Source organism: Ornithodoros turicata, chromosome 3 (assembly GCF_037126465.1).
Source record: "Ornithodoros turicata isolate Travis chromosome 3, ASM3712646v1, whole genome shotgun sequence".
NCBI classification, from domain to species: domain Eukaryota; kingdom Metazoa; phylum Arthropoda; class Arachnida; order Ixodida; family Argasidae; genus Ornithodoros; species Ornithodoros turicata.
In genome coordinates, this window is record NC_088203.1 from 48,720,076 (window position 1) to 48,743,708 (window position 23,633).

The 23,633-nt window shown below is 43.7% G+C and overlaps 2 protein-coding genes across 2 annotated transcripts in view; one reads left to right on the forward strand and one right to left on the reverse strand.

The window, feature by feature from the left end:
- Positions 1-23,633, forward strand: part of LOC135388461 (phospholipase A2-like) — a 114,429-nt gene that overhangs the window by 36,307 nt on the left and 54,489 nt on the right. Inside the window, exons 2-3 of the mRNA XM_064618038.1 lie at positions 18,958-19,070; positions 19,221-19,331. Of these exons, the coding sequence (XP_064474108.1) occupies positions 18,970-19,070; positions 19,221-19,331 (212 nt within the window). The 5' untranslated portion in view covers positions 18,958-18,969. The remainder of the gene's footprint in view (positions 1-18,957; positions 19,071-19,220; positions 19,332-23,633) is intronic.
- LOC135389440 (uncharacterized) overlaps positions 1-23,633 on the reverse strand; it is a gene marked incomplete at its 5' end in the record, with an annotated part of 172,465 nt that overhangs the window by 29,901 nt on the left and 118,931 nt on the right. The gene's annotated exons all lie outside the window — the stretch shown is intronic.

Genomic DNA, 23,633 nt, shown 5'->3' on the forward strand with positions numbered 1-23,633 from the left:
TCACAGTGACGTATGTGTGTGTAATCTGCCTGTAATGGACCAGGAGATGTTTTATGGCTGTTTCCGATGGGCTTGGCGGCGATGGTGCACAGCAACCTTCGTTCGGGTTGTGCAGACCGAGGTGGGAGTGTAGGAAAGTCGTGCTCATTTGTACCAGACTTTGACGGTGGCACTACCACCCCTGGGGGCGTCAGATGGAAGTCGTAGTATCCGATCTTGGTGTCTTTTTGTAACGGCGGTCTTCACGGGACATAAAGATAACGATGCAGGATGGCCAGATTTATAGTTAGCGCACGTTGGCTCGCTCTTACTGCTACATTCTGATTGGCGGTGAGTCCTGGCGAATATGCCACACCGAGTAGTACTGCGCAATCTTGAGCAATGTGACCAAATCGTTGGCAGCTATGGCGTTGCATGGGGCCTTCTATGTATTCGTGGACGACGCATGTCTGATATCCGGGGGCAGTCTGGTGTGGAAGAGGAACTGCAGGTGGAAAAGTTAGGATGACGCTGCGTAACGGGGTGAACACATCACCGCCATCTTCTCTCATGGAATGCCGAACCTGTCGCCTTGCAGATGGGGCGGTGTGTTGCTCGCTATTGACTCCTCCGTCAAGGCCGTCCGTAGGAGCGACATGGAATCATATCACGAATGTGTGTGGGTTCAAGTACCTGCAGACGGTCACTTTTATGACCTGCAGAAGAACTTGGCCTTTTCCAAGTTTAGGGCCCGCATATACGGCGACTTCAGCATTCTGGGGTTGGACTGGGTCACTGGCTGCACATCAGATTGCTATCATGATATGCTGACTAAAAGTGAAATGTTACTTGACTTCGTGTATCAAAATGGTTTAATGTAACTGCGTACCCGATTGTGCAGGCAATGTCATTGATTTTGTCCCTATTAACTCACATATTGTAGGAAACTGTGAAGCAGCAGACCCGATAATGCGGCTGGATAAGTATCATCGCCATTTATCATTACTTTTCTTTTTCCACTTGCTCGTGCTCCATTGGCCAGTCAAACAAGATTCTACTTTCGTGACGGTGACCACCTTCAGCTGTATAATCACACTCGGAATCAGGACCTCGATAGTATATTGTGCTACAACAGCATTGTATATTAACAGCATATTGTATAGTGCTACAACAGCAGTGAAGAAACTCACACGTATGGTTTACAGTGGGATTGAGACATTTCTTCCCAGACACACTTCTCGCTGTTCGAAATATCCGCTATGGTTCTCTAAGGAACTAAGGTACCAGATGGGACGGAAGCTATCACAATCGTCGTCTTTTTAAGAAAACACACCTACTGCTCACACCTACTGCTCTGGGCTGACTTCTGTCGCCATTTTTCCACCTTGTCCGACTTCACTCACAATTTTTTTCGTTACAACATGTGGGCGGTTTAAATGCAAGTATAGACATGCCAAGAGGAGTCATACGCAAAAAGTACAAGTTGAAATATATTTATTAAAGCCAATAGTGCTGCCAATTGTGATGCCAATAAGGTGAAGGAGAAAAACGCAGCCGAAAAACCTGAAACAAACCGCAAGACAGTACATGTAAGAAATATGCATATTTAATTCGCTATTAATATTTCTAGCAAAGCCAGTCATCACATTCTGAAAGAAAACATAAAATGAACATTCATCACATTGCTTACCAATTGTTCACTTATTGAGCCCCGCACGCACGACCTGAAAAATGACTTATTATTATATGAAACTACAGCCGCATTCAATAATACATACAATACTGAGGCCACACTGAATAATCTGAAAAAGATACATTTTTAATCACAACAATAATCTGAAAGAGAATCTCATTTAATACCATATTCTACTTTCCATAATGCATACAATACTGAGGTCACATTGCATAATCTGAAAAAGATACATTTTAACGTGAGTGAAAAATTTGGAACCCGAGAAAAGGACAGAGGAGCGACGACACGACACGTTCTCGAACACAGCAAACCCTTTAATAACAGCAACACCTACGTACCCAACAACTTCCGAATTGGTGGCGAGGGAGCAACCGACGCCACACTTACACAATTTCCCCTCGTGACAATCTCTCTGTACTCCTTTAACAGTCTGGCCACAGGGTCCCGAACAGAATCTAGGACACTTGTCTCGTCGAAGGCCGGGGAACAATTATTACAAAGTCTAAGATGGGCGACAAGTTCGGAATTCCCAGACAACGACTCCGCATTTCTCTTATGTTCGCTGAGCCGAGTGTTTAGACACCGTCCAGTCTGACCTACATAGCAAAACCCACAACCAAGCGGTATACAATACACCACATTTTTTGCACAGGTCACGAAAGCATTTTTGTGAGAAATACTACAGCCGGAGTTCTGTGAGAGGAAAGGGGCAAGTTTTGAGAGACGACATACATTTGAGAAAACAACCTGAATGTTAAATCTACGTGCGGCAGCCAAAATGTTGTGTGATACAGAATGATAGTACGGGATACAAACACGCGGCAATTTTTCTTTCTGAGAAACAGGTGGACGAGCGAAACCATTAGCAAAATCTAACAACTTCCGCTATAGGCAATAGCCGTAACCAGCCTTCTGCAAACGGCTCACTTGGCAACCAATACTTTCAAAACCAAAGTGACAGCAGGACTTTTCGACGGCCGAACGCAAGAGGGACATGATAACACCTGACTTGATCAGCTTTGAGTGAGAACTATTGGCGGGTAATAAGGGTTTCGCTTCCGCCTTCCCGTAGGACCAGCAAAGGCCCGTGGTTGAGCGTAAGCACAGGTCAAGGAACTGTAGTTTTTGATTCGACATGTCCTCCTGCGAGAACACCAGTTCGGGGGCGGCAGACTTTATCACAGAAACAAAGCGGGTAACAAGATCCTTCTGCGTGGACAGCACCAAAATATCATCAACATACCTTTTAACAATGATACAGTCCGAAGAAAACGGTTTCAAAGCTATCCTAGGTCCTGAATTCCGTGAGACTTCCCACTTCAAGGAGTGGAAACACCTGGTAATCTGTGAATTCGGGCGTCGATGGGATTCTTGCAAAGCGAAGGTTTTGCTATACCGTCAAGCTTCACCCACGTCGGCTGGTTCCAGGCCCCCTTCTGAATCCAACGCCGCTGAGACTGAGGTGGTAAACCTTACTGGCGAGGAAATCCCTGCATCTCTTTCAAATGTCTTATCAAGAACCCCCAAGTTCTGCGTTCCCGTGAAGCCGTCAAGGTTCGATGCCGCAGCCGCTGTTCAGAAAGTTGCCTCCGGGATATCCGATCCGTCCAGCAAGTCTGCCTTTCTGGAGCTATGTGTCAGCCGCATTCCACGTACTTCGCTCTCTACCCAGGAGAAAAAGAGGTGCCCCAAGGAGCTTGCCACCGTCCGTGTTGAACTTTCAAGCAAAAACTGGGTTCTGTTGGAGTGCGACAAATCCGGTAAATTCGCTGTACTCCCTCAAGGGTTGTTCTTGACCAAAGCCAATCCAGCCATTTACAAGCTGTTCAAACCTTTCTCCGGCAACCTAAGATCGGTAAAAGCGTCCGTTTCTAAGCTATTAATCGATCTGAACATTCCCTTAGGAAACAAGATAAAAAGTTGTAAATCGGCAGCGCTTTCTGTGAAATTCCTCCTAAAGGACCACAAAGTTGATTTACCGCTTAGAATTGTCATTGTTAGTTAGGCACTTGGCAAAAGATGCTCTCCTGTTTTCTGCAAAAATCCTTGTCCTGCATTGTACTTCAGAACAGTCTGTCTTTGAAGAGTTCCTCTGAGCTGCTTCCATCACTCGGGGGCTTTCATGGAAAGTGTTGTGAGGTGGTTTCACTAGACATAAAAGACTTGTATTACTCCTTAAACATTGGTATGTTGCTAAATCGCGTCCGTCACGTTATTGAAGACCAATTGATTCGTTTTCAGACGGCGGTGGGTGTGCCTGTCAGTGACTTTTTACGTCTCCTGGAATTGTATCTTGGCTCTACGGCTATGTTCTTCAATGATCAGTTGTTTGTGCAATCTCGGGGTGTGTGCATTGGGTCTGTTGTCGCGCCGGCTCTCTCAGAAATTTACCTCAATGTTCTTGATGCTGCTGTCTGCCTAGCTTTGAAACCTTTTTCTTCGGACTGTATCATTGTTAAAAGGTATGTTGATGATATTTTGGTGCTGTCCACGCAGAAGGATCTTGTTACCCGCTTTGTTTCTGTGATAAAGTCTGCCGCCCCCGAACTGGTGTTCTCGCAGGAGTACATGTCGAATCAAAAACTACAGTTCCTTGACCTGTGCTTACGCTCAACCCCGGGCCTTTGCTGGTCCTACGGGAAGGCGGAAGCGAAACCCTTATTACCCGCCAATAGTTCTCACTCAAAGCTGATCAAGTCAGGTGTTATCATGTCCCTCTTGCGTTCGGCCGTCGAAAAGTCCCGCTGTCACTTTGGTTTTGAAAGTATTGGTTGCCAAGTGAGCCGTTTGCAGAAGGCTGGTTACGGCTATTGCCTATAGCGGTAGTTGTTAGATTTTGCTAATTGTTTCGCTCGTCCACCTGTTTCTCAGAAAGAAAAATTGCCGCGTGTTTGTATCCCGTACTATCATTCCGTATCACACAACATTTTGGCTGCCACACGTAGATTTAACATTCAGGTTGTTTTCTCAAATGTATGTCGTCTCTCAAAACTTGCCCCTTTCCTCTCACAGAACTCCGGCTGTAGTATTTCTCACAAAAATGCTTTCGTGACCTGTGCAAAAAATGTGGTGTATTGTATACCGCTTGGTTGTGGGTTTTGCTATGTAGGTCAGACTGGACGGTGTCTAAACACTCGGCTCAGCGAACACAAGAGAAATGCGGAGTCGTTGTCTGGGAATTCCGAACTTGTCGCCCATCTTAGACTTTGTAATAATTGTTCCCCGGCCTTCGACGAGACAAGTGTCCTAGATTCTGTTCGGGACCCTGTGGCCAGACTGTTAAAGGAGTACAAAGAGATTGTCACGAGGGGAAATTGTGTAAGTGTGGCGTCGGTTGCTCCCTCGCCACCAATTCGGAAGTTGCTGGGTACGTAGGTGTTGCTGTTATTAAAGGGTTTGCTGTGTTCGAGAACGTGTCGTGTCGTCCCTCCTCTGTCCTTTTCTCGGGTTCAAAATTTTTTTTTCACCATGTACCAGCTGGCCTGCACCCTTGCCCTTTTGCCATTACTGTTCCCGTATGCAGGTTTTGCTAGTTTTACCGCGTTGTCCGACATTTCTGAATCTGTCCTTCGTCCCGTGGCCCTCTACAGTCTGTGCAAGTTTGGTGTTGCTATTGCTAACACTGAAGCGGAGATCGCCCTTATCAAGATTTGCCTTCGTCGTCGGGAAGCCCACCCGAGGTTTACCTCACTCCTTGGTAACACTCTCCTTCCGTGGTCAACGAAGGCGAAATTTCTTCGGGCTCACAAGAATCTGCTAGTTCGGCACCTAAGAGACCTTCGCTTGGTCACCGACAGCCTTTGGCACCGTGTCCTAGGTCCTGACTTCGTGAGACTTCCTACTTCAAGCAGTGGAAACACCTGGTATGCTGTGAATTCGGGCGTCGATGGGATTCTTGCAAAGCGGAGGTTTTGCTATACCGTCAAGCTTCACCCACGTCGGCTGGTTCCAGGCCCCCTTCTGAATCCAACGCCGCTGAGACTGAGGTGGTAAACCTTACTGGCGAGGAAATCCCTGCATCTCTTTCAAATGTCTTATCAAGAACCCCCAAGTTCTGCGTTCCCGTGAAGCCGTCAAGGTTCGATGCCGCAGCCGCTGTTCAGAAAGTTGCCTCCAGGATATCCGATCCGTCCAGCAAGTCTGCCTTCCTGGAGCTATGTGTCAGCCGCATTCCACGTACTTCGCTCTCTACCCAGGAGAAACAGAGGTGCCCCAAGGAGCCTGCCACCGTCCGTGTTGAACTTTCAAGCAAAAACTGGGTTCTGTTGGAGTGCGACAAATCCGGTAAATTCGCTGTACTCCCTCAAGGGTTGTTCTTGACCAAAGCCAATCAAGCCATTTGCAAGCTGTTCAAACCTTTCTCCGGCAACCTAAGATCCGTAAAAGCGTCCGTTTCCAAGCTATTAATCGATCTGAACATTCCCTTAGGAAACAAGATAAAAAGTTGTAAATCGGAAGCGCTTTCTGTGAAATTCCTCCTAAAGGACCACAAAGTTGATTTACCGCTTAGAATTGTCATCAGTGAGTTAGGCACTTGGCAAAAGATGCTCTCCTCCTTTCTGCAAAAATCCTTGTCCTGCATTGTACTTCAGAACAGTCTGTCTTTGAAGAGTTCCTCTGAGCTGCTTCCATCACTCGGGGGCTTTCATGGAAAGTGTTGTGAGGTGGTTTCACTAGACATAAAAGACTTGTATTACTCCTTAAACATTGGTATGTTGCTAAATCGCGTCCGTCACGTTATTGAAGACCAATTCATTCGTTTTCAGACGGCGGTGGGTGTGCCTGTCAGTGACTTTTTACGTCTCCTGGAATTGTATCTTGGCTCTACGGCTATGTCCTTCAATGATCAATTGTTTGTGCAATCTCGGGGTGTGTGCATTGGGTCTGCTGTCGCGCCGGCTCTCAGAAATTTACCTCAATGTTCTTGATGCTGCTGTCTGCCTAGCTTTGAAACCGTTTTCTTCGGACTGTATCATTGTTAAAAGGTATGTTGATGATATTTTGGTGCTATCCACGCAGAAGGATCTTGTTACCCGCTTTGTTTCTGTGATAAAGTCTGCCGCCCCCGAACTGGTGTTCTCGCAGGAGGACATGTCGAATCAAAAACTACAGTTCCTTGACCTGTGCTTACGCTCAACCCCGGGCCTTTGCTGGTCCTACGGGAAGGCGGAAGCGAAACCCTTATTACCCGCCAATAGTTCTCACTCAAAGCTGATCAAGTCAGGTGTTATCATGTCCCTCTTGCGTTCGGCCGTCGAAAAGTCCTGCTGTCACTTTGGTTTTGAAAGTATTGGTTGCCAAGTGAGCCGTTTGCAGAAGGCTGGTTACAGCTATTGCCTATAGCGGAAGTTGTTAGATTTTGCTAATGGTTTCGCTCGTCCACCTGTTTTTCAGAAAGAAAAATTGCCGCCTGTTTGTATCCCGTGCTATCATTCCGTATCACACAACATTTTGGCTGCCGCACGCAGATTTAACATTCAGGTTGTTTTCTCAAATGTATGTCGTCTCTCAAAACTTGCCCCTTTCCTCTCACAGAACTCCGGCTGTAGTATTTCTCACAAAAATGCTTTCGTGACCTGTGCAAAAAATGTGGTGTATTGTATACCGCTTGGTTGTGGGTTTTGCTATGTAGGTCAGACTGGACGGTGTCTAAACACTCGGCTCAGCGAACACAAGAGAAATGCGGAGTCGTTGTCTGGGAATTCCGAACTTGTCGCCCATCTTAGACTTTGTAATAATTGTTCCCCGGCCTTCGACGAGACAAGTGTCCTAGATTCTGTTCGGGACCCTGTGGCCAGACTGTTAAAGGAGTACATAGAGATTGTCACGAGGGGAAATTGTGTAAGTGTGGCGTCGGTTGCTCCCTCGCCACCAATTCGGAAGTTGTTGGGTACGTAGGTGTTGCTGTTATTAAAGGGTTTGCTGTGTTCGAGAACGTGTCGTGTCGTCCCTCCTCTGTCCTTTTCTCGGGTTCTATTTTTTTTTTCACCATGTACCAGCTGGCCTGCACCCTTGCGCTTTTGCCATTTTAACGTGAGCACCATCATTGCAACAGTGGAGCTTTAATTACAAGTTCTGATAGATATAAGTAATTTCGAGCACAATATCGAAGCTAAGTTTAATATTCCAACATGAGACAAATTTAAATAATCAGTTTCTTATGAAGTGAATAGCGCAGAAATGAGGAAGTAATTCGAATCAACACGATCAACATATAGCATTAATATAGAACCAAACCGACATATCCTCCAACATGTAGGGAAATAATAGCTAAACTATACCATATCGAAACGAGAAACTGACACCACATGTAATCAAAGAAGATATTCTTAATCAATATGATTACAATCAAAATTACAAGTTGTATTATAAAAAGTCTAATATTCGTTTACGTGACCACCATCATTGCAATAGCGGGATTTTAATTACAAGTACCAATAGATGTATGTAATTAATTGTGACCAGTAGAGACCCTGGAAGACCATGGGACACGAAGGACACGACGACACGAACACAACAGGAAATAAAATCAATAACACTGCATTCAATCAAAGAATATATTCTTAATCAAAACAACACAGGAAAATAATCTATCATTTTAACTATCATAAAATCATCCTTGTGACTTAATCAAATCGAACACTATCCAATTTTCATTCTAAGAGACACTTCAAACATTACTTTGTTTTATGAATCCAACACATAAAATAGATATGTTAAAAATGAACTTCACAGCATGTGCAAGGCTTCCTTACGGCCCGAACTGTCGCTCGCTGTCCGTACGTCCCAAGGCCAAACCCCTCAGCATCCTGTTCATCAAGCAGTCACCCAAGGAAGTATTCTGAGTCCGACACTCTTTAATGTGGTGATGGCCGGCCTACAATCAGTAATTCCTCGCAAAGTGTCGTTTTCCGTGTATGCATATGACGTGGCCCTTTGGACAGTAGGAAAATCACGGCCAGCCATACAGCGCCGCCTGCAGCTCGTTTTAAATAATGTACATACGTACCTCACCCACCTTGGGATGAACCTTTGACCCGAAAAGTGCGTCGAGCTCCCTTTCACGCGCAAAGCTATGACCAATTTTCCTCTTTGGGTTGGTGCCAAGAAGCTTGAGCCGGTACCCTTCCACCACTTCGTTGGCGTGGTAATCGACTCGGACTTGCGCTGGGCTCGCGACATTAGACACCTTGAAACTAAACTGCAGCGACGGCTCCCCGCAATTCAACATCTTTCTGGCTCAGGATGGGGCTGTGATCAGCGTTCCCTGCTTGCAGTTCACGCGGCGTTGGTGAGGGCAACTGTGCTTTACAGCCTTCCTATCCTACACAGGATATCAACAACATCATTAAATACTCTTCGGTCCCTGTTTGCTGGATGCCTTCGTCGCTGCCTCGGAGTTCCAAGAATGGCTGAAACACGGCATGTTCTGGCTGAAGCTGGTGAACTCCCGGTTGAGGTTCTACGTGAACGTGAAACGGCTCGGCACTTCCTACGTTTGCGTGCTCACATTTCCCGTCACCCGCTCCTCAGGAAAATTCGATACCGCCCTGAACGCGACTTCTATCGAGTAGCGCAGAGGACACGACAGACTCTCACTGGCTTCATAGCTAAGGACATTATACCGCCGGAAGCCCCTGGTCTCTGCCAGTACCCCCGACTTTTGTAAGCCTTCCGAACCTTCTGGAAAGAAGAGATCAGGTCCCCCCTGAAGTCTTTGGAGCCCATTTTCACGCTCTGGTAGACGAGAACTTTTCTAAGTTTACACCTGCATATACAGATGGCGCATCCCGAAACAAGAAGTCCGCCTCAGCATTCGTCATACCATCCGAAGGCGTAGTGCAAGGACGACGCCTTTCGCATCCAACCTCCTCAACAGTTACGGAATTCTATGCCATCCTTTTCTTTCTACAACACATCGCTGATTTTACCCGCGGGCATGGGCAGTCTTCACAGACTCCAAATCTGCACTTCAAGCTATTGAAAATTCCGGTATACGAGGCCCGTCCACACTCCCAGTCACAGATGTGTTAATGGCTTACCATACTGTCTACGCAGCTAGCCACAGGCTTGTTCTCCAGTGGGTTCCAGCCCATTGTGGTGTCGTGGGGTATTTATTTATTTATTTACAATACCCCAAAAGCTCTTGCGAGCATTGCATGGGGGAGTGGGGTCGTACAGATATTAGGTACAACAATAAATGCACTTGACAAATAACAGTGCGAAAAGCAAGGAATCAATTGATTATTAGTGAATGGTTAAATGGTAGATAATATCTTCCTATGAAACGTGGTGTGATCAGTGAGCTCCGCAATATTCAAGGGAAGATCATTCCAGTTAATAGTAGTCTTACAAAAAATGATTTAGCAAAGATATCAGTGTGGCAGGCGAAACGAGTTACCTTGTACAAATGGTCGAAGCGGGGAAAGATTGTGGAAGAACGAGTGATAGGGGAAATGCTAGGCGGAATGGTATGAATGAACTTGTGAAACAGAGACAACCTTGCAATGTATCGACGTTTTTCTAGGTTAGGGAGTTGAAGTTGTTGTTGAATTACCGAGACTGAAGAATGACGTGAGTAATCACCAACGATGAAACGGGCTGCTCTATTCTGGATGGCTTCAAGAGCGGAGGATAAGTATTGTTGAGGAGGGTCCCACAAAGCTGAGGCATACTTCAGTTTTGAACGTACCAGTGATAAGTATGAACAGGCCGTATGAACAGGCCGTATGAACAGGCGTATGAACAGGCCGACAGCGCCGCAGAAGCAGCACTCTCGTATCGGAAATGGACCAGTATTGTTCTGCTGAGAGGAGACCGCCGCTCCATTCTGCGACGCCTCGTGACACCCCTGGTTTCCCGCCAATGGACAACCGACATTCTCCCCTCATCTACGTTCAGCAGAGTTGATCCAACGCTCGCTTTCCACATGCCACGAAACACCTCTCGTCAAGATGCTGCATTAATCCGCCGAATGCGACTCGATGTGGCCTTTACCGCTCAGTGGCGTTACCCCTTGAGACAAGTTGACTCTCCCACCTGCTGCCACTGGGGTGCTCTAGAGGATCTGGAGCACATTCTTCTTCATTGCCCCCCGTTACCAACCTTCCCGAACCGCACTCTCCGAGTCTCTTACTCAGCTGGACTCTCGCCCCTTATCCCTATCGAAATTGCTTGGTCTCTGGCCCAATCCAGTCCAGCAAGGATCTGCGCTCAAAGCTCTTTTGACATTTCTGTACACCGTCGGACTTAATCTAATGGAACACTATACAGTTTTCATTCTAACGAACGCTACAAACCTTACATTGATGGAGGCATCCAACACACAGGCACCGTACAATTTGAGACGATCTCGGTTTTCCCTCAAAGCCCGGTGACATTATCTCTCTATCTATACGACCAAAGCGAAGCAACTGCGCATGCTTTATCACTCAAAGGGTTGGGGCTATATTCCTCCTTCCAGCAAACAGGACGCTCTCAAGGTGAGATAAGATAGTACATAGGGGATACATTTTATTGTACATCGCAAATAGATGTCGGCATGATTCGCGGGGATGACTATCTGTTCACATTCTTTCCTTGAAACGGTAGTCTTTATTCAAAGTGGAGCACAAGTCGGCAAAGTTTGTACAGAGACGATATTTTTTATTGAACATATAGAGAAAGTCGAAATTATTCAATGACAGAAACAATATTCAAAACGAGAAACGAATTTGATTTCAGCAATTTTTTTTTTGTAATAACTTGCAACAGAAAGTTCTATATAGGTGAACCACACAGAAACATCATATGTGAAACGCAACTCAGAAATATGAGCCATTCCCAACTCAGAGATTATTTTTACTGATGTCAGTCGAGTGAACAATTGAAACAAATACACGACAATTATTATTTCATGCAGTAACTTTCTAAGCAAGCGAGAAATATTTAAAAGTTTTCCTATAGAGGAAATCAACAGACACAATTAATACATCATGCATACATGATTCCCAACTCATAGAATATCAATCGAGTGAACACATGAAACAAAGTCAAAACAATAATTAATTCAGACAAATCATTTCTAAGCAAGTTGCGTGAATACACCACAGAATCTGTACAGAAACCTGTCTTTTTCAATGAATAAACAGGATCAACTAGTGGATTCAAGACATAAAGTGAATGATGAAAGCCGATGACCTGAACACCAACATCAAGTTAGGGAAGGGAGGATTCTAGCGCGGTCTTGTACATGGAATCATTGAAAGCAAACGTTTTTTCTTACTCATCACATCTTTTTGTAAATCAATTTCCATAATTCTCACGGCAGGTGGATATTAATAACATTCTAAACCAGATTGCATAGGAAATTTTCAAACAATAAAATGAGCATAGATATGCTTTTAATTAAGTGTAGACACGCACTCGAAAACAGAAGAGACAATTGCTCTATATTGAAGAGATGGACGGATTTTGTACTCGGTACCATGGAAGTCATGGGAAGATCTAATGAAAAACTGCTTCGAAAAGGAAGAGCCGCGAAACGATTCCATTATCACCGTATTTCAATACGTCCTAGATATGGTCGTATTCGGAAATATGGTACAAACTACAGAATTGAAGGTGCAAGAATTTGTATGCCGAATCTACAATAGTTATAAAAATATCTGCACATCAACATCGGAATGATGCACTGGGAATGATGGCGGCGTTTTTGAGGCGTTGGAGGCTTTTTGAGGCGTAATGAAGAATCGAAATACACTAGACCATATGTAATTGAAATCGTTTCAATGGGCATTGCATTAATCAAGAAAGCAGTGAGATCAAATTATCATATACAAGCGGTCTATGTCGCACGAGTCATTACGGATTTGTTGAAATTACAGCTAACTATTGAGATGGAAAGTACATAAAAAATCTTATCACATGATATGTTCCACTACCACGCCTACGCAATTCTTTTCTTCTACCAGTTCTTGCAATGACGTCGAATGAGCAGAAGTTCAATATTGTTGTACAAGGTCTGATGGATCATCACGTATTGAACCTCAACGAGCATATGAGCTGTGGTGTACCACCGGACGATTTTCATCTAATACTCTCTTATACGCCATAAAAGAATCTTCATATAAAGAAAGGAAACATCAATAAGAGATTGATTGTGCAATTCGTCGCAACAAAGTGCAAGTTGCTGAAGCGATACAAATGCGGCGACAACGTATCGATTGCATTAATTAACGCTGGATTCAAGTGAACAATAATAAGACATAATTATACCGTGTGTCTCAGTTAAATCCCCGGGCTAGATAATTCGCGAACCGGTGCACCAATCGAATAACTTTCTTTTTTAGAAGTATCTGTCCAATACCGCCTACAAGATGCGCACCGCGTGAATGAGCGGGAGGCGCTCATTATTGAAATAAAAATTCAAATGAGTTTCGTGAAAAAAGCTAACTTCAAAAGCAGGGCGCCGTCGGCGTTAAAATGGGTACTGCCCCTTCTGTGACCTTCAGTAGACACCTTTTAGAGAAAAATCTGCAACCGAAGCGGGTCATTTGTTGCAGTAATTAATTGGTTTCGGTTTACATATTTTTGTCGCGGCTGGTCGCGGTGAAGCGCAAAAGGACGTTCTTTCACTCCCATGTCCACCAATGAATTATGTCCTTACACCAATGAATTACACCAATGAATTGCATCCTTTTGCGATTCGCTTGTGCTTGTCGCTCACGCGGACAAGCACTGTTTTGCGATGACAGAGAATTTCAATCGAAGAGTTTGATCTTTTCCATATACAGTACAACGCAATGTGGATTCTCTGTGCCATGCAGGTTATTACGAATATTTTCCGAATGAAATTTACTTACAACTTGAGGAAAGGGCAATCCGCGTCCTCGAAGACGTTTCGGCAACAAGGCGGGCCACGTTTTCCCAACGCCTTACCCGAAACCGAACGTGATTCTGTGCCCGACGCGTTAACGCGGTACCGTACGCGAGCGTGTTGCTTTTTCCGGAAACGGGTTCGTCGACGCGGATGGCCCTTTCCTCGAGTTTTAGGTAAATTTCATTCGGAAAATATTCGTAACAATCTCCATGACACAGAGAATTCACATTGCGTTGTACTGTATATAGAACATATCAAACTCTTCCATTGAAATTCTCCGTCATCGCAAAAGAATGCTTGTCAGCGTGAGCGAGCTAAAGTTTGCGTGTTGTGAAATTACACATTCTACAACACAGATCGTAAATCGCAACACCCGTTCAAATTTTAATTAAACACTTACGGATGTGTGGTAGTTTCCACTTCTCTTGGAAGTGAATCGATAAATTTTAGCATTTAAGCCAAATTAAAAATCAAATATCTTGTATAGTATGTGTGACTATATGCACAACTTTTTAATCTATATCTTTAAAAATGCAAGAGTGTACAGTTTTGACTTCGAAAATTTAGACAAGAAAATGATCTTTAGTGTGGAGTTTGCGTTTTACAAAGTTATGAGCTAAAAACTCATAAAATTAAAGTATGGCCTTTCTATTTGTAGTGTCCGCATGCTATGACACTAAGAATAAGGGTAATAGTTTTTCAGTATGGCTACGGGAAACCTCGAGTATATTTTGTAAATTGGATCTACGTTTATGTGTGACCTACGCTGATCTGGTTATTATAATTAAGATTACATATCTTCCATTGTGTTTAGGCATAGTGCTCATCCTCATTGTATATTGGTTAAAGGATTCTAATGATTCGGTTCTCCCAAAATCTGATATATATACGAATATTACGTGATTAGAAATGTAGACTTTGCCTGCAGGTCTTGCTTGTAAAATTATCCATTTCTATCGCGGCATTTGATAAGAGATTCCTTTCAACAAATATTGTCGAAAGATGTTATAGGCATACTTTCAATTATACATTTGTCGTTTGCTCAAACATAAGAGAGTTAGTCGAACTATGTGGAAATATGCATGCATTGTGGAATTTTATTCATGAAATATGATACGTTTTCGCAAAAGATTAGTGATCCTTTTTGTAAACAAAGACTGATGTATCATGCCTCTAAATTTCAATGACCGATCCTTCTCCGGCAATTCTATCCTTCGGGTGTTGAAGTTGTACAGAGTGTAGTCGGTTAAAACCTATTTGATGGTCAGCTCTCATTCCATATGAGAATTCTTGCACATAGTGTGGAATATTCGCTTCCTTAGCAATTATTGTTCTCAATCTAACCATGCTAAATACAAACTGTTTTCATTGCGATGCGTAGAATTCATTATATTAATAATAATAATTGGGTGTTTTCGTCGCGATACAACTGAGATCATTCATTATATTGATGACAAAGATTACATTTATTATTTCAGTTATACGCTTGTTTATTTCGATAAATTACAATTGTCCTATTCCAAACTCTGAAGTTTTCGTTTGTTGTCTTGATTGATGAATTCAGAATGCATTATATAATGATGTCTTATTATTGGTCGCTTGAATCCAGCGTTGATTAATGCAGTCGATACGTTGTCGCCGCATTTATATCGCTTCAGCAACTTGTACTTTGTTGCGACGAACTTGCACAATCTCTTATTGATGTTTCATTTCTTTGTACGAAGATTCTTGAATACCGTACAAGAGCGTATTAGATGAAAATCGTCTGTGGGCCCACCACAGTTGATATGTTCGTTGAGTTTCAATAAGTGATGATACGTCAGGCCTTGTACAACAATATTGAACTTCTACTCATTCGACATCGTTGCAAGAACTGGTAGAAGAAAATAATTGCGTAGCCGTGGTAGTGGAACATATCATGTGATAAGATTTTTTATGTACTTTCCATCTCAATAGTTAGGTGTAATTTCAACAAATCTGTAATGAATCGTGCGATATAGACCGCTTGTATATGATAATTTGATCTCACCGCTTTCTTGATGAATGCAATGCCCATTGCAATGATTACAATTACATCAGGTATAGTGTATTTCAATTCTTCATTAGCAAACCTCAAAAACTCTGCCATCATTCCCAGTGGTCCTTCCTGTGCAGACATTTTTAGAACTATTGTAGATTGGGGATATAAATTCTTGCACCTTCAATTCTGTAATTTGTACCATATCTCCGAATACGACCATATTCTTGGACGCATTGGAATGCGGTGATAATGGAATCGTTTCGCGGCTCCTCCTTTTCGAAGCAGTTTGTTATCACATCTTTCCATGACTTATGGTAACGAGTACAAAATCCGTCCACCTCTTCAGTATAGAGCAATTGTCTGTTCTGTTTCGAGTGCGCGTCTACACTTAATTAAAAGCATATCTATGCTCATTTTATTTTTGAAAATTTGTTATGCAATCTGGTTTAGAATGTTATTAATATACACCTGCCGTGAGAATTATGGAAATTGATTTAAAAAAAGATTTGATGAGTAAGGAAAAACGTGTGCTTTCAATTATTCCATGTACAAGACCGCGCTAGAATCCTCCCTTCCCTAACTTGATGTTGGTGTTCAGGTCATCGGCTTTCATAACTCACTTTATCGCTTGAATCCACTTGTTGACCGTGTTTATTCATTGAAAAAGACAAGTTTCTGTACAGATTCTGTGGTGTATTCACGCAGCTTGCTTAGAAATGATTTGTCTGAATTAATTATTGTTTTGACTTGTTGATGTTTCTGTGTGGTTCATCTATATATAACTTTCTGTTGCACGATATTACAAAAAAATTGATGAAATCAAATTCGTTTCTCGTTTTTGATTGAATATTGTTTCTGTCATTGAATAATTTCGACTTTCTCTAGATGCTCAATAAAAAATATCGTCTCTGTACAAGCTTAGCCGACTTGTGCTCCAATTTGAATAAAGACAACCGTTTCAAGGAAAGAATGTGAACAGATAGTGATCCCCGCGAATAATGCCGACATCTATTTGCGATGTACAATAAAATATATCGCCTTTGTACTATCTTATCTCACCTTGAGAGTGTCCTGTTTGCTGGAAGAATGAATATAGTGAATTGAATCCGTAGTGCAGTGGTGTGCCAGGAACTGCGTTGTTCGAAATAGCGCCAAAATGAAAATATAATTCACGACAAAACAAAAAGGCATTTGTTGTATAACTGTTTAGTCAATGGCAGTGTTGTTGAACGTGGTAATGGAGCCTGTGACCTGGTTGTGATATTTGACTGTGGCTTGTTTTTTCGTGAGCATGTCAGCGTTATCTGCAACACTGCAGTGTCCCCTTCAATTTATCCCCCGACTTACAAAGGAATTCCGTGACCCCGTTTGTGTTATTTCATTGTACACAACACTCGTTCTCAGTAGACTAGAATCCTCTTTATTTTTTTTTTGAATTCATTGAATATGATTCATGTTGAAACAATTGAGATAGTGAAAAAAGAAATTATTGGTAAAAAAGGTTTGTTGTATGATAGATACATCAGGAATGTTTGATATTATAAGTATGATACTATCCTCCGCAGGATTAATATATGTTCATTATCAGCGACGAGCACGTTTCGTGATTTCTGTTTTCTTCAGAAACCTATTCATGGGAAAATCAATAGCCCAGATCTTTTCAGGGACATTTATTTACATTGCCGTTTAGGTTCACACGTTCTGCAACATTATTCTACCCTTCTGTCCATCATCGGCACTGTCCATCGACCCGTGTACAGCGTGAATTCAATGATTTTACTCGTGACACTGATATTTTTCAAAGTCTGCACATAATGAAACAAGATCTACTTAGCTACTTATCCGACGCTTTGCATCGGTTTCTTGACGGTTGTTTGTAAGTGTTATCTGTTTTTGCTCATTATGTTTATTTATTTATTTCTGTCGTTTAAAGTGCACCACTCATAACGATTATTTCCGTTGGTAGGCACAAATAAATAAATAAATAAATAACCCCTGCGCCTTTCAGGTAGAGCACGAGATCGTCCTTCGAGTACTCTTTAAGTGCAGCATAAATACTGCCCATATTTGTGGCGTACAACGGATGTACTGATGCTAAGACAGGGATTCCACGTAAACGCTTAGCCGGCAAAAGGTTGTGGGCAGCCGCTTCAGACTGAACGGAGATGACGAGAACCATCTCGGTGGAAAATATAGTGCCTAACCTGTTGTTGGGCTAGCTGGCGTATCTCGCTAGCGACTGCATTAGGATTGACCTTCCAGAAGGAGTAGTAACTATAGATGCTGGCCGAAATACCACGGAAATACCACCAGCTCGGTTCTTCCTGTGCCTGACAGTGGTGAACGGGTCATGAAGAGATGCAGCGTTGGCGTCGTTCATCTCAAATGTCTGTTGAGTAGCGGCCTGTAGCCCTGTACCGTAGTGTCCATGGCATTATCAGGAACATTGACGTCTTGCGGATTATCAGCATCTCCCGAGTAATGGCTCTCCACCCGTTCTCATTTGGCATGGCTGGCGGGGACCTGTTGACATGTAGGAAGCGTCATGCAGACATCGGAGCTCCGGTCCAGAAAACGGCGGGAGGTGCGTGAAGCGTTGGATTCCTCCTTTCGGAAAACCGGTGACTCCAAATAAGCCTAAGCCTATAAATTTTGAATATATTCCGGAGCAACGGAAAAGCGCGACCTCACCTTTGGACTTCTTCCTCCCTCCTTCTTCTTCTTATGAAACCCCATTTCACAGATAGCGTGTGATTGTTTGTTTCATATAGACAGAACAACGGGCAAATATATAGCATCAACCAGTAATAACTGAAAGCACACCGTTTACAAAGTACACACATCACCACACTGTCGATGCTCGCAGCAAAACACATACACAACTGTAGGCTAAGAAACAATAACTGACTCAAAATGTGTCGCTGACTCAGGATACCTGGGGTCTTTCCTCCAAGGATGTATGAAATCGCTGATAATATGGTGTCGTCTTAGTGTAGGCATAATAATGCACATTGCCAGATCACCAGGTACCATCTGTGTAGACTATATACAGCGCGATCTGTCTTGATTGTTTCGGAATAGAGCGTACGGTGCTCTTCCTCTTCGTATTGCGTCATAAACATATCGGCAAAACTTTTTCATCTGCGCAGTGGGGTCGTCGAACATGAATCACGTTGATGAAGGCCGGTAAGTTAAGGCGATGTTTCGGGGTGTCGTCGCACTTGCGAAACATGAGGGGCTGGACAGTATGTGGTTAAAGCTGAATTAGCTGACTTGGAGGGTCAAGCTTGTCTCCGTTGCATACGTCGAGTAACGAATATCATCGTTTGCAAAACATGCGAAACTTGAAGAAGTCGCAAAAGACTTCCAGTATTCCATATTCACACACGTGTTTTCAATTTTCAGGTCGTTCAAAGAATGAAAAGATGTACAGTATGGACTCTAATGAACTTGCTGTTCCTTACCAACATATCATACTGTATCGACCGGCTAATCGAAGAACGGGACGGCGAGCTAAGGTTGGTGGAGTTGCCACTACATTAAGGACTCCTGCATTCTACGGTGGCTGCGATCGTACTTTCTACCTGAAGTATCAGTTCATAACCAAAAGCATCATAACCAAAGTTGAACCAAAGTTCATAACCAAAAGCAGATTTGTCTTTTTGCAGTTCGTCAACGGAGCCACCGGACCGCAGTGCTACAGGAAATGACTCTGCGACACATGAAATCATTAACGCTCTAAACAAGGAAAAATTGCACTGTAACCAGCTGAAGAAAGTGTGAGTAGACATTAACAGCATTATTCATTCTCAAAGGGGCAATGGCACGATTTTTTCTTGTTTCATTTGGAAGGAAACTTGTTGCTCAGCACATGGCCGAAATTTCACCCTCGGCATGCAAGTCGTATTCCCATGAGCTAATTTAAACTCAGCTGCGAAGGCGATACACCTGCGCTGTCAGGCGATACACCTGGCGGGCTGTCGAACGTAGACACCAGCTCGTTGCCCATAGGAGACAGAGCATGGTGCAACTCACACAACACTGTTGCTGAGCGATTGCACCCTGAATCCTCCAATCAGAAGACCTGTATTCAGTCTCGCGACTTGACTTGGCCAGTCCCGGCTGCCATTGACTTCTATGTATACAGCTTTCATACATGCCGTGCAGTTATTCTGTGGCTCCAAGACAACTTTCAAAGGCGTTGTAATTAATGTAAATTCAGTTGATTAATCATACTGATACAATAGCTTGGTAGGCTGTCACACATGCAATGCGTGCAGAGCGTTGCTCCTGCTAGCACGCTGCAGCCAAGTTCAAACTAGCAAGGGATGTTTCCTTACCCCTTACAGAATTTATGAGAGCAGCATGAATGCCGTTTTTGCAGTTGGCTTCCACTGCAAGGCGGACATCCTTGCGGGAGAGTAACTACAAAATGGCTAATCACCTGAAATTCATTAATTAACTCTTGCATTAGGAAATTCTGGGCGAACGCTGGATAGCAGATGGAGAGACTCTCTTCGTTGAGCGCCATCCCGCGTTCAAAAATTCCTGAAACATGCACGACCTCTAAAATGTCCATCCCTGAATTTTGATATGCAAATGAGCCGAAACCGAAAAGTCGCGCCTAAACAGCGCGTCACACCATGATCCGTTGGCGACGGATGCATTACCTCGACAGGAATGCGGCTTATCTGACCAGTTGAGCAGCACCTACTCCAATCATCTCCAATCATCCTTGTTTTTTTCTCGGTTGGAATACACGGTGCTTGCCATCGCTGCCGTTTACTTATTCATTGCATTCACAGAGACAACAACAACAACTTTATTTGCGGCCTTGGAGAGTGGGGACATTCACAGAGACCGAAGTGCAAAACGCTCCAAAAATGTATTTCCTTCCGTACCTGTCAACACGTCGGGTGACCTCATTTTTGATAAGATGGCTCCGATTCCCGCACTCACCGCGCGTGTTTGTTCTGTGGGTAAAGCTTGTAACCCTTCCCCCCCCCCCCGTGGTGCAGCTCAATGTACCCTCCTTTCTTCGCAGCGTTGCGGTCAAACTATAGCCGTCAAGAAATTGGCGGAGCCAAGGGCTCATTTCCACGGATTTTCGAATGCAATTGTCATTGCATTACGAGTGGGATTACATGCTACACTGAGTATAATGACCACGGGGAACCCATTTCCCTAAAGAAAACGGTAGGTTGCCTTGCGAAATTTCGGAGTTCAATTCAAGAAATTAACTTTCCGTCAATTGAAAGGAAATAAAAATGTTAGCAATATGTGGCAAAAGTTATTGGCAGAAAAAAATCCATTGACTGTCTCTCCGGGGCCCACGTTTCTTACTATGAATTTCTATCATGGTTGGTGAACCAGCATTTTTTTAAAGCAATCGATAAAAAAGACACTAGCGCTACTAGTGAAGCACTACCTGTTTCTTACTCAAGTAGCAGAAAGGTACCACTTGATTTTCTTTTATCGCTCGCTTTGAATATAATATCTGGTCACGTTAGAGCAGACACCATGTATCGTGTATGTATATATATATATATAAGGGGGCAGAAAATTAGCAGGAGCTCTTTGGCTGCACCTATAGCATATGTTTGTAAGTCAAACGTCGCCATGCCAGTACTGGACAGCTGTTTCGGCCTTTTTGGGCCTCATCATGCCTGTGTACTGCTGATGAGGCCCAAGAAGGCCGAGACAGCTGTCCAGTAGTGGCATGGAGACGTTTGACTTACAAACATGTATATATATATATATATATATATATACATGGTGTTTGCTCAAACGTATATACGTTTATATAACGTAACGATGCGCAGCTACCCAGGGCTGACGAGCGCAACCACGGCAAAACACGTGTCCTCTGGTGCTGTCGCATCGTTCAATGAGTATCTGTTTCTCTACGGGCAGCCATAGAAGCCATCTTAACTGTAAGTTTGAATTTCAAACACGTCTAGCATCATTTACCTATTTTTTAATGGCTTTTCCCCCCTCTTTATAATTCACTGGCTTGCACTGGGGCATTGAGGAGTGCTTGGTCACCCTCCCAGGTGTATATCGCTCGCTGAGTGACCCCTGGTTTGCCAATCCCGAACGATGCGCAGCTACCCAGGGCTGACGAGCCGCAAACACGGCGAAACACGTGTCCTCTGGTGCTGTCGCATCGTTCCTTGAGTATCTGTTTCTCTACGTGCAGCCATAGAAGCCATCTTAATCTGTAGGTTTGAATTTCAAACCCGTCTAGTGTCATTTACTTGTTTCTTTAATGGCTTTTTTCCCTCTTTATAATACACTGGCTTGCACTGTGGCATTGATGAGTGTTCAGTCACCCTCCCAGGTGTATATCGCTCGCTGAGCGACCCCTGGTTTGCCAATTCCGGACGATGCGCAGCTACCCAGAGCTGACGAGCCGCAAACACGGCGAAACACGTTTCCTCTGGTGCTGTCGCATCGTTCCATCGTTGCCTGCCTGCGTACTGCTGATGATGGCCCAACAACGCCGAAACAGCTGTCCTGCACTGGCATGGCGACATTTGACTTACAAACATATGCTACACGTGCAGCCAAAGAGCTCTTGCTATTTTTTCCCCTTATACACTTCTCTGGCTTTGCACTGGGCTTTCAGAAGTGTCTTAGGACACCCTGACGGGAGGCATCACGTGCCACGTGACCTTCTGACGCCATCCGCTCAAACGTTGCCTGTCTGCGTACTGCTGATGATGGCCCAACAAGGCCGAAACAGCTGTCCAGTACTGGCATGGCGACGTTTGACTTACAAACATACACAAATATAAAAATAAGCAAAGGCTCCATGGCTGCACGTGAAGCATATGTTTACAATTCAAGCGTGAACAATCCCAGCTGTGGACGGCCGTTTCGAGCTTCCTATCATCACACAGCGTGGTGATGTGACATGCTCATGGGTCGGCACAAACAGTGTGTCTGCAAGACATCAATGTTCCAGGATGTTAGCAACACCTCTGAAGGATCACTGTTCACTGCGCATCTTCGCAGGCGCGTATTTCCTTCTTCACCAACGTGAGAGGGGAAAGGAGTACAGTGCCGCATCGTGCGTCGAAGATGAGCTTGAACTTGCGGAAACAAAACAAAAACAAATGTATCGGGTGACTCTATCGGAACTGGCCTCATCTTGGGTTGCATTTTCTGTTTCCTTGTAATCTTTTTCCAGGACGCGATTGGCGATAATGTGCTCTTTCTCCCTCTCACACTGGGGGTGAAGGAAAGACGCGTCTTCTGAGAAGCGCAATGAACAAAATAAAGAAAACAATGGCGTTCCTTCACTATTTTTTTGCGGGCGATCTATCGAACGGATTTCTGTTCTGAAAACGGCTACGATATCAGGTGACCGAAAGGAACAGATGTTCTCATTGGGACAACTTTGTAGCTTTTAAATTTAAGAAGGTAATTAATGAACGTTAATTAAGCCATTACCTTTGGACTTTCCTAATGCCCTCCTAGGGAGTGCCCTTCAGCATATGCTATATTACAATTGATTTCATCTTGGAAAAAGTGTTATATATATTTTAAAAAATATGTTTGCAGTTAGCTGGGAAACCCTGTATTTACAGTCTATGTACACTGGTCCTTAGTGGTAAAGGCTTGCAATGTCTGCTAGAAGATGTCTGCTCCTTGATATATATATATATACAGGGTGTCCCAGAAAACGTGTCATTGAATTATAATAAAAAAACTACACCACCTAGAATCATGCGGTCAACAGTATTTGTTCTTGTTAGGTTTTTGTCACCTCCTAATGTGAATGTAATGTACTCCAAGTTTAATTATGTAAATATTTGTGGCCTGAACTCGGAAATTTGCCAAGTAAAGGTAACTTTTTTACCCCACCAATATGAAGAGCGTGCCGAATTCACTCAAATTCGTGATAATTCACAGTGATATTCACGAGCTATCCCATCGGAAAAAATAGCCGAATATCATGCTTTTCGGAGCACCGGACCATAGCGCGCGATGACTTTTTGAGCGTGATCGCTCTCAGTGCGACGAAAGGAGGTTCCGAAGCCAGCCCACAGAGTGATAGTAGAAAAAGCAACAGTTCC